Raw genomic sequence first — 16615 nt, 5'->3', positions numbered from 1 at the left:
AAATTTTGTTATATTTAGATGTTTATGTGGTTCATTTAAGATACGTTTGAAACAATTAATATGGTTTTAAAGAGAGACGCTCAAAATATAAGCTCTAATACTCGTGGTTGTGTGAACACACCTTAACTGAAAAGTTTGGTGGCCGTAAAAACAGTAGCTCAGGGATAATCCACTGTGCCAGGGAAGTGTAGATTTAACCATGGTTGGCTACATATGGAAAAGTGTATGTCATGACTTATGACAAACGTAAGAGACCCAGGACGAGCAGAATGTAGGTAATGTGGAGGCAAGTCATTAGATATTTCAAACATGAGAGAGCGGCATTAACGAGCCGTGCTAACGGAAGCAGATATCAGTGCGCCGCTGCTAGTGAAGCTACTATAGAAACCCCATCAGAGGGCGACTGCTAGCGAAGCTACACGGCGAGCAGCACGTCTCTTCTCTTCGTCAAGCGGCTCCGTAGGCGACACCAACATTTTCCGACATGTTGCCCGTCTGCTGGCGGCAGTTCCGAGTAGTAAACTGAGGGCGCAGCGTTGTTCCTTAGGTGTTGTTTGTCATTGAGCTGCAGACACGTGACTTTATTTTCTTACACAAATTACAGGAGATCGCTTGATTCATTTCGTTTTGTCTTATTTTATGCAGCAAAGTGTCAACACAATATACAATTAAGAAGCTTTTTCACACAGTAGATAAACGATATGCTATCGTGCCTAATGCTCTTCTGTGTTACATCAGCTGTCAATACATCGAGAAACACAAGGAGCGTCAATCCAACATGAGGCCTAATTGAATAGTAGGGGAAACACTGTATGATTTGGATTTCTCATCGGTAGTTCACTTTTTCATGTATACACACAGATTTCATAAACATTTTGGGTCATGGAAATTATGTTTGCAAGTCATGGAAAAGTCACAAAACTCCATTGGTCAAAATGTGTATAAACCCTGAATAGTATAATATTGTTCTTCTCACTATACTTAATCCATGCATATTCTTGCACTATTGAGTTATTTACATATACTGAGTTATATACTCAGTATACTATTGTATACTGTGTTGACAGTGCTTTTGGAGAACGACTAACAGCTGGTGGCTAGTGACCTGGGACGGCACCCAGGTCTCAACGTGCCCGAAATGATATACGACATTAAACCTCAATATAATATATACACGATTGAGTTATTCAAAAATCCATCCGCCGTAAAGTCATGAACAAGAAAATTGGCTATAGGGACCAAAAACTGCTTTTGTTTATGTCTACCGTGACATTTAAGTCTCTTCATAATGTCTTGACGCCTTGTAGCAGCTTACTTAGACTCAAGTATACAAAAATGTAACATTGTGAAATGATTTAACTTTGTTTTGGTGGACAATTGAATTGTCCATCTATCAGCTATAGTTTTCCAGGTTATAGCACTTTTAACATTTTTTTTGTTAATGTCTTGTTAATTTACAGACATGAGTGATAGGTTACCTTTATGATTCTGTGAGTTTGGTAGTTGTTAACACCTTGGAACTCGAAGTGAGCAATGAAGCAGCATCAGAAAAAACTCTCCAGACTTGCTGCTCACTCCTCACCTCATCAGGAATCAGGAAACATTTATTAGCCAAAATATGTCAAACATACAAGGAATTTGTCTTGGCGGTTAGTGCGCGACAGTAGACAGACAAGACAACAGTGCACAAGTAATAAAATAAAGTGGAATGAAATGCTAATGCAATGGGTTAGTAATTTATTTTTATTTTTTTAAAGAATAAGGCTAAGGCTATGGGTTAGTATAAAACAAGGGGATGAAGTTAAACATTTTTAAATATTAAAAAGTTAAAAAGAAAAATATTAAGCATAAAGTGCACTAACGAACAAGTAACAGACAAGAGACAAGAGACAAGTGACGACAAAGTGATGAATTGCAGTTAAAGTGGCATGTGCAGTATGAAGGGGAGTGACCGGTGGAATGTTATAGTCAGTCAGTGGGGGACCGGGCTCTGTTGATGAGCCCGACTGCCGACGGGAAGAAACTGTTCGGGAGGTCTTAGTCCTGATGGACCTCAGCCTCCTCCCAGATGGAAGGGGCACAAACAGTTTTTGTCCGGGGTGGGAGGGGTCGGCCGCGATCTTTTTAGCTCGCTTCAGAGACCTGGAAGCGAACAAGTCCTGCAGGGACGGCAGATTGCAGCCGATCACCCTCTCTGCAGAGCGGATGACCCGCTGAAGCCTGCCCTTGTCCTTGGCTGTGGCTGCAGCGTACCAGACGGTGATGGAGGAGCAGAGGATGGACTCGATGATGGCCGTGTAGAAGTGGACCATCATCGTCTTTGGCAGGTTGAATTTCTTCAGCTGCCTCAGGAAGAACAACCTCTGCTGAGCCTTCTTGGTGATGGAGCTGATGTTCAGCTCCCACTTGAGGTCCTGGGTGATGATGGAGCCCAGGAAACGGAAGGCATCCAAAACAGTGACGGGGGAGTCACACAGGGTGATGGGGGACGGTGGAGCTCTGTTCCGCTGGAAATCCACAACCATCTCCACTGTCTTTAGAGCGTTGAGCTCCAGGTTGTTCTGGCTGCACCACGACACCAGATGGTCAGACATTATGAACCATCCAGTAATCTATTTGACTATGTATAGTCAATCAGCTGACCACTTGAATGCATCGTTTCCTGAGATGTTAACATATGTATATTGGATAAATGCCAATGGTGCGTTTCCTCTTTTGTCTCTCAAATGAAGGACATGTTTTTTTATGATTTTAGTTGTGTTGAGAGACATCCCAGCTTGTTTGCTTCATGGATTAAATATGCTTCAGGACATCGTGCTTTAGGTAAAATTAATTTGCCTCAACAGTAGATTTTTGGGAGACAAAGACATTGAGGACCTTAGAGACGCCGTAATTTGCTGCTCCTGCAGGGCCAGTCGATACTATTGACTGCAGTCTCGTTGGCCTCTAATTCAGGCCCTTGTTAAATAGGGTCAATAGACGCATATACCTTCTACTGTATGTGGGCTTGTGTGTGTGTGTGGTTAATTCTGTAAAGGAGGCTCCCATTTCCAAACAGTGACAAATGGTACCAAATAACACGCACTGTCCTCCCATGTGCCCTTAGGGACGAAGGGAGATATCTGATTCTGTTGATGCGTATGGTCAACAGAGTAGAGCAGACAGGCAGCTGAATTCTGGATGTATAGTAGCTTGTTGATGATTTTGGTGGATGTGCCGAAGAGGATGCTGTTGCACCAGTCCAGTCAAGAGTAGGCTTGGGTACCGAAAACCGGTACCAATATGTATAACGTATGGAAACCTAATCAATGCAACTCATGTGTGAGTTCAACACAGATTTTAAAGTATGTGTTCAACCAATCAGCTTGTAGATCTTTCGACAGAACCAGTCAGATGCAACAATATGCAACTATTTTGTGTTTGGTCATTAAAATGTATCTGATTATCAATACGCCTATGCAATCCTTGCGATCTGTGTTCACTAGTGTTGTAGAAGCTAAACCAACGCTTTAAGCCACTGAGGCATTTTGTCCGGAAAACCTAATTGACGCGCCGCTGTTGTACCATGAAGGATGAATGAGAGTCCTGTAGCCTTTGTGTGACGTTGAAAACGAGTCCATTTATTTGCCAACTTACTCCTGTCACACATTTAACATACGTACATTCACCCGGAGCGTAACATGACACTACCCAGCGTGCGGTCAAAAACTGTTTTTCATATCCCGACTGGAGACACCTGCGGAGCCCCAAAAGGTTCCTACCCTATATAGGCTGACCCGCCCATCAATCAGATCCTGACACTCATCATAATGGCTCTTAGAAGTGTTTTAACTATTTTAACCAACCAAAAACTGTTTTGGTGGATTTTAGGGAGACCATAAATCAGTTTTGGGCCCTGAGGCGCCGTCCATGGTGTTGATGTGCACATTAGGTGTGCTAAAATCGAACAATCTGACCTGTCATAAGTAGGAAGAGCACAGGTTTTACTTACTACGCTAACGATGGCTCTGTTTTTTTAAAGTGGGCGATACCAGCACAATGAAATCAAAACAGAGTAACGGATTTCAGCCATCATTAATTTGGTTCCTCACCCCCCACCTCTTATTGTCTCCTGTTTTAAGGATTCCTCGTTCCCCGTACTTATTGAAAACACACAAGGGGTCCTGGCTTGAAAAACTGGACTTGGCACTGAGAAAACACTGATCCGATGAACAGCTTTACCTTATATTTATTCATCCAATAACGTAAAGTAATGGATGCCTATTCATGAGCTTGCGCTTCTTGCAACACGTAAATTATTCTTTAAAATGTATTTTGAAAGCTGCAGAATACCAGGTTTCATGTGTGTCAACTGCATGTCCTCGACTACAAATCAGCTACCAGTTGTGTGTGTATCTGTTAAACAATTCTTTACTGAGAGTTTTGAAGGATATGTAACCTGATTCTGCCAGAGAATATTCATCTATGCAGCTCAAAGTTCAGCCTCGGCAGTGATTTATTTACTTCCACCGTGTTCACCCAGGCAGATACTGTATAATGTGCTGATTGGCCCTCATGTAACGGGATCTTCAATGGTTAAGTGAGCTGAACAAACTCCCATGCCATGCATTTTGAAGTTCTCAACTCATTTCAGCAAACATATACATCATTATTTAAGTAGAAAAATAATATTGGGAAACTATTACAAATATTTTCAATATGTGGTTGGGGAGAATCTCTTACTGAAAAAGCTATAATTATGTCAGAAAAGTGTAGAATCATCAAAACAGGATATTTAATGTTTGCAAGCAGGATACGGTATTGTTGAAAAAAACAGGTGGTGGGGGGGGCAAGTACAACATATTGATTATCAGTTCCTGCCAATGTTAAAATTCAATAAAATACCAAAAATACAGTTTATGGATATGAGACAAAATGATTTCCTTTCTAAAATGTATTTAAACTTCACTGAAATATGAAGGATTGCTGCAATAGATGTCACAATTCACCAGTAGATCTTACACACATGTTCTGGTCCTGCCCCAAACTGACAAATCACTGGGATACAATATTCAAAGTCCTATCAGAGGCCCTTAATCTAAATATTTACCCAATGCCTGCATGTGTATCATTTGGATTCAGGGGAAGATCACACTTTAACATAAATGAATGAACACAAAAACTTAATTGCTTTCTCAATCCTCTTGACACAAATGAGAATCCTATTCGGCAGGAAGTCACCTCGCCTTCCCAAGTTCTTCACTAAACGACCTGGCGTTCTTCTTAAAATTGACGAAAAATGTTGTTCTCACCGCACGGACACAAATTTTATTTCATCTTGTCTCTGTTGTTTCTTTCTCCCTCCCCGAAAACGATGACCATGTATTCTACAGTGTAGAATAAAAGGTGATGATATACCTCTAGACATTGTGTTACTAAGTGACTGACGTTTTAACAGGAGCCTTCGATTAATTGCTGCTCTCATGCTGTAGGAGTGCAGAATAAACATGGCAAGGGAACTTATACAGCTACTGTAAAGGTTAGTGTATGCTGGCGTCTCATCGAATCAATATTAAATCAAGAGCATCGATTCAGTGATGAATACACAATACTATTGAATTCAGAGCAGGCAAATTGTCTTGTACATTAACTGTAAACATAATGGAATACAAAGACACTGTAGTGATGTCATCAGGGATATCTCAGCTTGGCCTTGGAGACATTTTAAACATAACGTTACTAACTAGTATAGATTCATTACATTACATGTCATTTAGCTGAAGCGTTTATCCAAAGCGACTTACAATAAGATTCATCCATATCTTTCAAAAGGAGGATCCGTTTTTTTGGGGTTACAAATTACAACATGCAAATCTTCCCTTAAACATAAAACCCTCAGTTGAGAATAAAAAATGGAGAAAGAGCAAAGAGGGTTTGAGTTACACGGAGCCTGCGATCATTGAAGACACAGCGAGAGGGAGGCTTGTAGAGGCAGCCTCACTGCCCCTGAGGGTAGTAGGTGCTAGTATCATATATGGAGAAAATGGACTGTGCACACTCTCTCTGTGCTTTATTGGAGCGCTTACGAGCACCTTTCTAATTCCATTGGTCGAGCACAAGTGACCATAATCCTGACCGCAGACTTGATTTGAGTGCTCAGGGGAGTAGCAGAAGCTAGTGTGCTGCATGAGCGTGTGTGATGGGAGGAGGATATCACATTATGTGCTAAAGGGTTTGTTGCCACTTTGTGGAAGAGCCTGCTGGTGTGCGTTTGTAGGTTTTTATGAGTTCCTGTGTTTGTGTCAGAAATTCATATGCCTGTTTCACCTTAGAGACAGCACAAGCCGGGAGGTAACAATGGTGATGCGGTGTCAGGGGTGGATTAGGCCTCAGTAAATTGTGTGATGATCCTGGACAACGCTGCTTCTGTGTGTATGTGTGTGTATGCGTGTTTGTTTCAGTGCTTGCAGGCTTGTCGACGCTGACATCCGTGATGAATCAACCCATTTTGTCAAATTGGATTTTCAGTAGAAGACCCAGAACAAAAGCATCCTAAAGTGTGTGAGCGTGTGTATGCGTGTGGGGCTTCCCTTACAACGTTGTCCAATTCATCTTAATCAGCATCAGAACAAATATTGATGTCTAAGCGATACAATCATTTCTCTATAAGCTGAATTGACCCTTTACTGGGCAGTCTATATAATAATGGCCCAGTATGAAATCACTAACATCCTGTGTATTCAGCACTGATTGCACAGAATACTTTAAGACATCAAATAGTTGCATAAACCTTGTAGTGATTGAGTAAGCAAAACTGAGGACGTATCTGTGTTCTCAGGTCTTATGAGACCGTATTGTCATGGTCCCATATCACAAGCACTATTTTTCAGTGTCCCATGTTCCCAAGGTATGCCAGGATTCCATAATTCCAATGACCTATGATTCTTAAATTTCCCAAGATCCTACGTTCCCATTACCCTATGTTGTCAGGGTCCAAATATTCTAAGCTCTTATATTCCAAAGATCCTATAATTGCAACAATCTATGCTAGATTCTAGGATCCTAGATCCTATGTTCAACTCGGTTGTGTATTTCCAAGGTATTATTTGCCAAGTGTCCAACTATTCCGTGGTATTATGTTCCTTGGTTCCTTATTTTTCTGTTATCTATGTTCCCAGGGTCCTTTGTTGTACTGTCCTGTTTTCCAATGATGTTCAATATTCACCACAGAAGAAATGGATCAAACCTTTTTGGAGGTTTTATGAACACAGGTTCTCATTTTCCCAAGAGCCTAATTCAACTTCATACTAAGCCCCTTTTTATGAGCAACGCATGTAAGAGAATATAGCTTAGGAACGTCTTAGCAGGTTTCTCAAAAACATACTTACCGTATTTTCCGCACTATAAGGCGCACTTAAAAGCCTTTAATTTTCTCAAAAAACGACAGTGCGCCTTATAATCCGGAGCGCCTTATATATGGATCAACGATGCAGAGATGCTGAGATGCTGAGCGGGCGCTCAAGCGCGTGAGATATGGAGCTTGTTTCAGGGCGCGTCGGAGAAACAAAGCTGTCGTTCTTGCCGAGCACTTCATGAGATTAAAGAGCGAGAGACGGTGCCCTTTTCTTTACAGTAGCTTAACCATCTTAACGGGGAAAATAAGTTATTCTAAAAGGGGCCATTGGCAGGCGGCGTGGCTGGAGAGCAGCCGAAGATTTAAGGCGTGGATGGCGGCGGGAGCGGACGCACCTCGCAGCATCGACGTCAAACGTTTGACTGCAGTATCCTATGCGCCTTATAATCCGGTGCGCCCTATATATGAAACATTTTCTAAAATAGGTCATTCATTGAAGGTGCACCTCATAATCCGGTGCGCCGTATAGTGCGGAAAATACGGTACTTCTTTTTTCCTATTGGTTCCATAAACCTAAGTGATGCCAAGGGGTTCTGACCAATCATTTGAGTGTGATGAGTTATGGATGAGAATAGGTTATGGAAACACAGTGGAGTGACTCCTCCAAAAGAATAGAATAATTTGAGCTGCTTTCACTAATTATTTAAGATTCTGTAGCCGGGAGCTTTATGTCAGCCCAATGTGTGGGACAAGGCGTAAAACTAGTGATTGGAGTTTCCCCTGTAAAAAGCTGTGTTTGGGCTTTGTCTCATCGATTCACCACTCGTTCTCACACCATCACACGTTATTTTCAGATGTGTTAATTGGGAACAGAGCTTGGCATGTGTGTGACTGGGTAAACTGTGAAAGCAGGGATATTCTCAAACAAAGAGAGGAGAATTTCAACCTGATGGCAGACAGCACAACTTTATTCAAATACTGATTTAAGAGATTTAACAAATAATCAAAACCAGCGCGCATATCTTTTAAACAATCAGGTCACTCCATTTCTTCGATAGGAAAACATGCTGATTAACAATGAGTCAAGCTGTTGCGGCATGTTGCAGATGTGATTAATAAGGATTTCATGTTGTTTTTTCCCACTGGAGCTGTTACATGGATGATCCATTTCTGAGGTGCAAAGACTTGTGTAAAATATTATAATGTGCCTTCTGTCGATTCTACCAATTGATGTTTGGGAATTTGACGGAACCGTTACTTTATCCTTGCTGAACCTGAACCTACTTGCATTTAATTGACTCTCCCGAAGTGTTTTTTCTCAAGCTTAACCCAATGTCTTAACAGTATTTCCTTACTTGCAAGCTGAGTAGTTCCATTTTTTTCTAAATGGGACTGTCTGTTTGGTATCAGCTGTCATTTTTAGACAGAAGGGAAGGGAAAAAACTGATTTTTTTTTCAGCTTGAATGTAAAGTTAACGAGGGTTGCAGGGCACAGGTCGTGTTGGTCTCTGGTCTCTCGTTGTTCCTCCTGTATCATGTAGCAACAGTGTTACTTCTTGTTGTGAGCTGTACCGAGCATGCAGTTTGGCGGGGTCATTTTTATGAATGTACAATTATTAGTGTTACAAGTTGTTTATGTGTCATGGTGTTTTGCTCTGTTAAAGAGTGTTTGTTGTGGGTTATTCATTGCTGTTATAAAGTTATAACCATGACTCAATCTCAACACACGTAAAAGAAGTAGGTCCGACTGCTATGCGTTTCCAGATGCGATAAAATAAATTCTGCTGCCTGTCGAAGGGCAATGTTAGTTGTTATTGCGTTACACCGGTATGAACATGAGAAATTCATACCGGACGGAAATCTCATGCCGGTATACTGTTTGAACCAGTATGCCCTATGCACCGCCACCAGATTTAGTTTGGCCCGGAAATGTGAAGCTTTCTCTCGGCTGAGTTGGGCCTCAAAGCAATGTCAGCACTGCGGACCCCTTTTCGTTGACCAGGCTTTGTGGGTGGGACTTGTTTACTGTCATCACAGTTAATATCCATACAACCAATGTGTGTGTGTTTAACTCTTTACTAGAGCACAACACTTTGCCTGTGAAAGTGAACAAGATTGATTTAATTGAAAAAAATACATTTCTGTAACGTTTTCTGCAATACATCCTAGTATGTGTTGAAGAAAACGTGCCTCCTTTTGACCAATAGAGGCACTACAGAGCAATAATTTTGCAAGGGAGTTCATTATTTGTTTGTATCTTGTGCACATGTTTATAAACACATTGCTGCAGTCAGTTTCAGCCTATTCTAAAGGCCAACTACGCTGTAACTATGAAGTCCCGGAGCATCCCAAAAAATACTTTCTTATAGGTCACCAATAAAAGAAGACATCACTTCCTGTATTTATATTATTGATACTAGGAGAGCATCAATATGAATATTTGAATGTACTCTTTTCTTTCCAGGACAATGTGGACCTAGGAGAGCTGATGTTCTCATTGTGCTATCTCCCCACGGCCGGCAGGCTCACCATCACCTTGATCAAAGCCAGGAATCTCAAAGCAATGGACATCACCGGTGCTTCAGGTGAGTGCTGACTGACAAAGAAACGTTTCCGCTGAGATGTGGGCCGTCAATGAACTCCCCATGTGTTTCCTCTCTCCAGATCCGTACGTGAAAGTGTCCTTGATGTGTGAAGGCCGGAGGCTAAAGAAGAGGAAGACGTCAACAAAGCGGAACACTCTGAACCCTGTGTACAATGAAGCCATTGTGTTTGACGTTCCTCCTGAGAACATCGACCAGATCAGTCTGCTGATAGCGGTTATGGACTATGATCGGTTAGCGCGTCTACTACGTACAGTGACAGTTTTAGGTGGTAAACTATGATAGAAAACAAAGTTTGGAAGGATGAGGGACTAAAAAATGAAATATAAATGTATGCCTTTATTGCATGTTTGTTGGACTTTTTGGATTAGCTGTTTTTTCTTTTTTGTAGTTAGTGGTTTGTTTGTTTGTTGGTTGGGAGAGCTGAAGTCTTCTGGGGTTGAATGATCAGAGCTGTACTGCAGAAAACAGAAATATTTAATAAAGTTTAGTACAATGTATGTGTCAGCAGTTGGTGCTCTCAAAAGACCCATGTGCAGGGATAATTAAAATAGTCATGGTCCTCCACGAGGACACAACGAAAAAAAGAATACCATTTACACATTTAGAGGATTTCTTTGGTCAGTTTTATTCAAAACAATCATAATGAAAAAAAAACATGATAAACTAAGGCTACTTAGCAGCAGCTACATTTACTTATTCTTCCTCTTCTGCAGGGTTGGACATAATGAAGTGATTGGAGTATGCAGGGTGGGCAATGAGGCAGAGACCCTAGGGCGAAACCACTGGAATGAGATGCTGTCGTACCCACGGAAACCCATTGCACACTGGCACCCACTCGTAGAGGTATGGGCTGCTTGTGTATTGTTACATACAGTTGTATACATGTTTTAATCTGTGGTAAGTAACAATCCAAGCTTCATCTGAGGCAGTGATGGAACATATTTCATACCAATGTGTGCCTGTTTTTGTGGGTTGGTTGCAGTTCCATGTTGCCCCCCAGTTTGGGAACCACTGGTCAAAGGATTCCACAGCAATTCTTGCATCTGTTTTAGGCTGTACGGCTGTATGTCAGAATGCTAGCGTTTGTTAATGAACACAAAGTACAGTTGAGACTGTGGGTGTCACAAGCTTATTTATGTATTCATAAAAAAAACTATTGGCCAAATGAAAAACTTAGACCTGGTGATGGCTCCAAATAGATACAAACAAAAGAGAAATGATCAAAACGATTGCAATTCATTGAGGGAAACACTTATGGTGGAGCCAGAGGAAAAAGGGAATTGAAAGTCCTGAGGAGTAATCCTCTGGGGATCATAACGCCCAAAACACAGCAAGAGAAAAATAAATCAAAAGGTCATTTACAGGAAAGGATTACTGATCACATGATCACTGCTGAAGAATATAAAACAGTTAAGTCACCTACAGGGGAAGAGCCTTCCACGTATGCAATGGGTTTGATTTCATACGGTATGTTAAAAAGAATGATCCCTGGTCCCCCAGAGATATTCAGGCTAAACATACTTGTCTAGGAATATTTAATGAACAAATACACAAAAGGTGAGTACAGTCGAGTGACCCATATATAAAGAGTGTGCTGTGGCAACCAACGGATGTGGGTGGAATCACCGGACTCAGATACACGTCTAGTTGCACACGAAAAGGGTACGATTTATTGTAATGTACAAAGTAACGAAAAAAGGGAAAATTAGATTCTCCCTCTTTTGAGAGTGCGGTTCAGCGGGTGGCCTTCAGTCTCCTTCCTGCAGGAATCACAAAAAACGGGCTTTAACACTCATGCAAACAAACCTCGTCGTGAAGCCAGCTTCTACTCACGTCTTGCCTCCCGGGATTTGGGCTGGTTGGTCTTTTATAGTGTGGCCAACCTTCATCAGCCTTACAAGCTGCAGCTGGGCCGCTCGTTGTCTCCTGAGGGGGCGGGGTGTTTCCCCTTTTGGTCACCTGACCTCTTGCTCGTGGGTGCCCTTGCCCTTGGTGCTGCTCTCTTGATGCGCTGTCCAGAGTGCTGCGCCCGTCGTTGCCATATTGCCATGTCGTTTTTTTTTTTATGGTCTAGTGAGTAAAAAGAAATTAAACAATTATATAACAAAGATACTGCATAACCCTCTGTAAACTTACTAAACATACACACACACACACACAAAAATATAGAGCTGAGTCAAAACTGAAAAAAATTCGTCCACTTATTTATATTTTGAATACATTGCTATATTTTTCAATGTTCAACAACAAAACTTTAACTTTCAGGTTCACATTTGTTTTTCAAATGAACAAAACTTTTGACCTAGATTTGGCTCCATACATATTTACACTTTTGGGAACGCGTGTGCAAGTGAGAGCCAAGGGAAAAAAACAATTAATTGGTTTCAGTAAGCCTTTTAATATGCTTCTCCACCATAGAGAATCATATTAAAATGTCCACATGGTTATGTTGTTAAGTCACATCCTGGTACCAGGATTCTTCCCGTGTCTCTGTGCACATATTAGCACATATATAAATTAGGCAACATGTTGTACACTTAAACTTGCAAACGTGTCATAAAAAATGAATATATTCTAATGCAAATACTTGAAAAAGTTACAAATATATCTCAAACAAAGGTCAGAATTCGGTGAACACAAATCTGCCTGCTACAATCGACCGCAAACCGCTTTGTGAATTTGCCCCCCAGCGTGTGTCAACGGAGCGCTGCATTAAGTAAATGACGTATTTGCTGTCACTCTATTCGCTGTCCCACTGCGTCTCCAGGAGGAGTTGCAATGTTGGTGCGAGGTCAGTGATCCTGACACTGTCAACCAAAGTGAAGCTCAAAGAACTGTTGTGGAATATTTCAATAAAACTTGTTTGGGAGAAGACCATTACAGAACTCTTGCACTGCCTCTAAGGCTACTTGTTCAGCATTACAACACACACACACAAGAGTTCTGTGAAAACTCTCTAGTAGCCCCAGCTTTTCTGAGGCCATTAGCACCGGATTACAGTGCCAGGACCTGAGGTCCAGACTAATGTCTCAATTGTTTTTCTTTAAAAGATACCGCCGGAGGTCCCAAGGGAACCAGGCCCAGTGGATACGTCACAAACACACACTTATTACAAAGAAAGTATTCAGGCATTAAAAACACAAATATATATTTTTTGACATGGAACATTTGTGTCTCTCCTTCAGACTTTAATTACACGCGGTTGTCTTTCCACTTTAGCCTGTGAAGACTTTTCTGGAGTGTTGGAGGGAGCCTCGCTGACCCTCGACCCCAGTCTACAAACATTCATTATTCACTGACTTTGCTCGAGTCCAATGCTATTGGGAAAGCAACGAAAACGGGGAATGCCGGAAAGCTCACGTTGTCTCCACTTTGTCACGAGAATGAGAGGTTGACTCAGGCACACTGCAGGGGGCGCTCTTGTGAAGCAATGGGAAAGCAGGGGGCGCTCTTGTGAAGCAATGGGAAAGCAACGAAAACGGGGAATGCCGGAAAGCTCATGTTGTCTCCACTTTGTCACGAGAATGAGAGGTTGACTCAGGCACACTGCAGGGGGTGCTCTTGTGAAGCGTGCCCTGATGTGTTTGAAAGCCAATGTTGAGCTGGTATCTACCTGTCTCACAGTGGTAGGGGCTCAGACATATTGCCATGGAAACATGCTCACTCAACTTGCTTCAGGGCGGGTTGAATTCAGGCGATACTAATACTAATTACAATAAATACAATACTAATTATTACGCAGACGAATGTCAGCTTTTTCATAGAAAAAAAAAGTAAGTTAATACCTTTATCCATTCCGAAGCTATTAACAGATATGTCAGGGGTGCGCACTTTGACGCTCGTCAGTCGACTTTGAAGGGTTAAAGCATGCTTTTAGTGCAGGCAGGCTAGAGGGGATTACTTTTTCTTTTTATTACTCTTCGTGTTCTGTTATATATTAACACACGGATACATACAAACATCTTAATACAAGCATAAGATGGGCTAACGTACCTTCCAAAGCACGGCGGCTGCATGGCTACAGGTACAGCCTGCAGTCTCCACATCTCCCGTCTTGGTAACCAAAACCCAGGCGTTATGCGCTGAATTGTTAACGGACTGGCTTGGTGAACATCGGCCTTTATATGCCCATATCGTGTAAAAGTACACAGCCCACTTTGTCGGAATGGAGGTACTGAAACGCCTCTGAGCTTTTCAGGTTTTTAATTGCATTCCCATCCACCGCCATGGAATCAATAAAATAAGAAAAGATCTTGGATGTTGTGATGCTGGGCCATATCGACATGTTGTCCGCCCATGATGTTACCTTACTTGGATGCGGAATGGTCAAAACAAGATTTTCGGTCGAATGTTGCCATTCCAAAGCCATTTCTACTCAGCCTGCGCCGGAAGTTCTTGGCAGAAACAGGAAGTAAACTGGAAGTGCCCGGCAAACTTGTCTATATACCTTTCTTTTAGCGGGAAACTGAAAGATCCAGAATAAAAATCATGCTGTATCAAAATATACCTGAAACTGTCGAACTGAGACTGAAGTGAACAATTTTTACTGAGGTAATAAATTCATTTTCTTATAGACTTCCATGAAATCAGACTTATTTTGGTCCCCAGAAGAGTCTCCCCCTGGTGCTCAGAAGAGAGAATGCATGTTTTAAGAAACATTGCATTGGTTTAACTAAAGAACATACAGAATGCAGGTCCTTCACCTTTGTGGCCTTGAAAAAAAAGAAAAAAAACTTTATTTAAAAGCGCCAAAAATATTAATGTCATATTAATGTCTATTTTAGAGTGCCATCATCCGACTCTTTCCTCAGTTGCGTGCCGAATGCAGTCCACCGTCGACCTTAATATGAAACACAACTGATCAGTTCAGGGTCCGGTATAAATATATATTTGCAAAATGAATAGCTTGTTTCTCTCACCTGCTCAATGCGATTCCTGCCCCAGTCCTCCCAGTGCCCAAGCAGCTCCCCAAGAAGGAAAACTTATTCTACCCCCTTGGATACAACTTGCGTGTCACAAGAGCACCCACAGCTTTTGTGCCACTAAGAAACCCAACAGTCCTCATGATCCCCAATCGATCCCCGCAACAAAGGACCGAGCGGACACAGAGTTAAACGAGACTCGATAAAACACAGCATACCCTATCAACGTACAGTAAGGCTATGTCTGAGCAGAAGTTAGATAAGCATGTTTCGATGTGTACTGTATTGTTTAACGATTGTGTGTGTATATGAACCGCTATCGTGCCTCACTGTTCCAAATAAGTCTTTCCTTTTTTTGATTTCTAATATACTTACCAATACACCTGTCCGTCCACACATAGAGTTACCTACATACAGAGTTTTAACTATGGGAGAAACACACGTGGTGTACAAACACAGCCTGCTAGCAACACCTCAGCCATGTGGTCAGTAGTTTATCGTCAAGCTAGCTCCCTTCCTGAGCTCTCCCCTCCTTATCTCACAGACACACACACAGACTTCCCCCTCCACATGCATGAATTAATGATTTTATTTGTTCTTCAGATATTAGGATATCGTAATTGTCACGACTATTAAAGTCCTTTTTGTTTCCCTCAAACTCTGCGTTTGAGTCCTGCCTTTTTCCCCCGCGCAACATCCCTGACAATAATAGCTTTTGTTGATTTAAAATGGTATTGATCAGATTAGTATTGTTGGAAGTTAATAAACCCTGTTATACTTTATGGAGCAGTTTTCTGTGATTTCTTTGTGCATATGTGTACTGTCATATGTGTACTGTAATGGTGGCTGGATACATAGCCAGTGTACAAACTCAAACCTTAATGAGTGAATATCAATAAGGAGACTTGTTTGGTTATTAGTCCCTTTTTAGGGTGGTGCCCTGTTATTTTATATGTTGTGAATTCTCAGCGATAATTAATCATTCTATTGATGTCAATGATTTAATTTCACACTAGCTATTAACCATTAACACCTTGCCCCTAAGCCGTGCCCAACAAAATTATCCCCTGCGTAAGGCCATCCCCAACACGGTCAAAATATTCCCTTGACCCACCTTGTGGTCCTAGATGACGATGAATTTTGGATGCCTATTTCGATCTTTCTGGACCCCGGCGAGATGTTCAATGACCTGAGGCATACTGAGGTCTCCTCCAGCCTGCTGATCCGGGTCGGACATTTCCACAGGCGATGGGAACGCTGCGCCTCTGCTGGGTCTGGTTGTGGCGAAGTCTTCTGTAACGCACCACAAGAGACCAGAGTGAACTCAAGCGCAGAGCGCAGTTTTATTAGCGGGGTACAGACAAGGATCAGGCGTGGTAGTGTCCGGTGAACAGGGAGGGGTCGAAAAGCCAGGCAAGCAGGGAACAGACTGAGGCACCGTCAGGGAGCAGGCAAGGTCGTAGCTGGAGGTCAGGCGGGGGGGGTCGAGAGCCGGGAGCGCGGAGGTAGGCAGAGGTACCGTCGGGGGTCAGGCAGGCGTGAACGAGGTCTGGGACAAAGGAGAGGTCAATAACAGGTAGGCAGAAACAGGATATCTAGCGAACGCTCAGAATGTGATGGCAACATGCACAAGACTTCACACCAGCCTCTGAGGCTTTGGCAGCTTAAATGCCCAGCCTCTCCTGATGAGAGACGAGCCACAGGTGCGTTGGTGGGAGTGGCCGTGCCCGCTCAGTGGGCTGATCCTGAGTGGC

The 16615-nt window shown here is 42.3% G+C and overlaps 1 protein-coding gene and 1 long non-coding RNA gene across 2 annotated transcripts in view; one reads left to right on the top strand and one right to left on the bottom strand.

Annotated features, from left to right (window-relative positions):
• LOC120809472 (synaptotagmin-9) overlaps nt 1-16615 on the top strand; it is a 43384-nt gene that overhangs the window by 24585 nt on the left and 2184 nt on the right. Inside the window, exons 5-7 of the mRNA XM_040163295.2 lie at nt 9798-9918; nt 9998-10169; nt 10653-10782. Coding sequence (XP_040019229.1) covers nt 9798-9918; nt 9998-10169; nt 10653-10782 — 423 coding nt within the window. The remainder of the gene's footprint in view (nt 1-9797; nt 9919-9997; nt 10170-10652; nt 10783-16615) is intronic.
• On the bottom strand, nt 10776-16541 carry LOC120809473 (uncharacterized). The gene is made up of 4 exons (XR_013451057.1): nt 16381-16541; nt 15976-16154; nt 11773-12009; nt 10776-11699 (listed from the first exon to the last, which is right to left on the bottom strand). It is a non-coding gene; the product is annotated as an uncharacterized LOC120809473 (long non-coding RNA).

This window comes from Gasterosteus aculeatus, chromosome X (assembly GCF_964276395.1).
Source record: "Gasterosteus aculeatus chromosome X, fGasAcu3.hap1.1, whole genome shotgun sequence".
NCBI classification, from domain to species: domain Eukaryota; kingdom Metazoa; phylum Chordata; class Actinopteri; order Perciformes; family Gasterosteidae; genus Gasterosteus; species Gasterosteus aculeatus.
The sequence above is the reverse complement of the archived record's forward strand: the minus strand, read 5'-3'. Positions and strand labels throughout refer to the sequence as shown.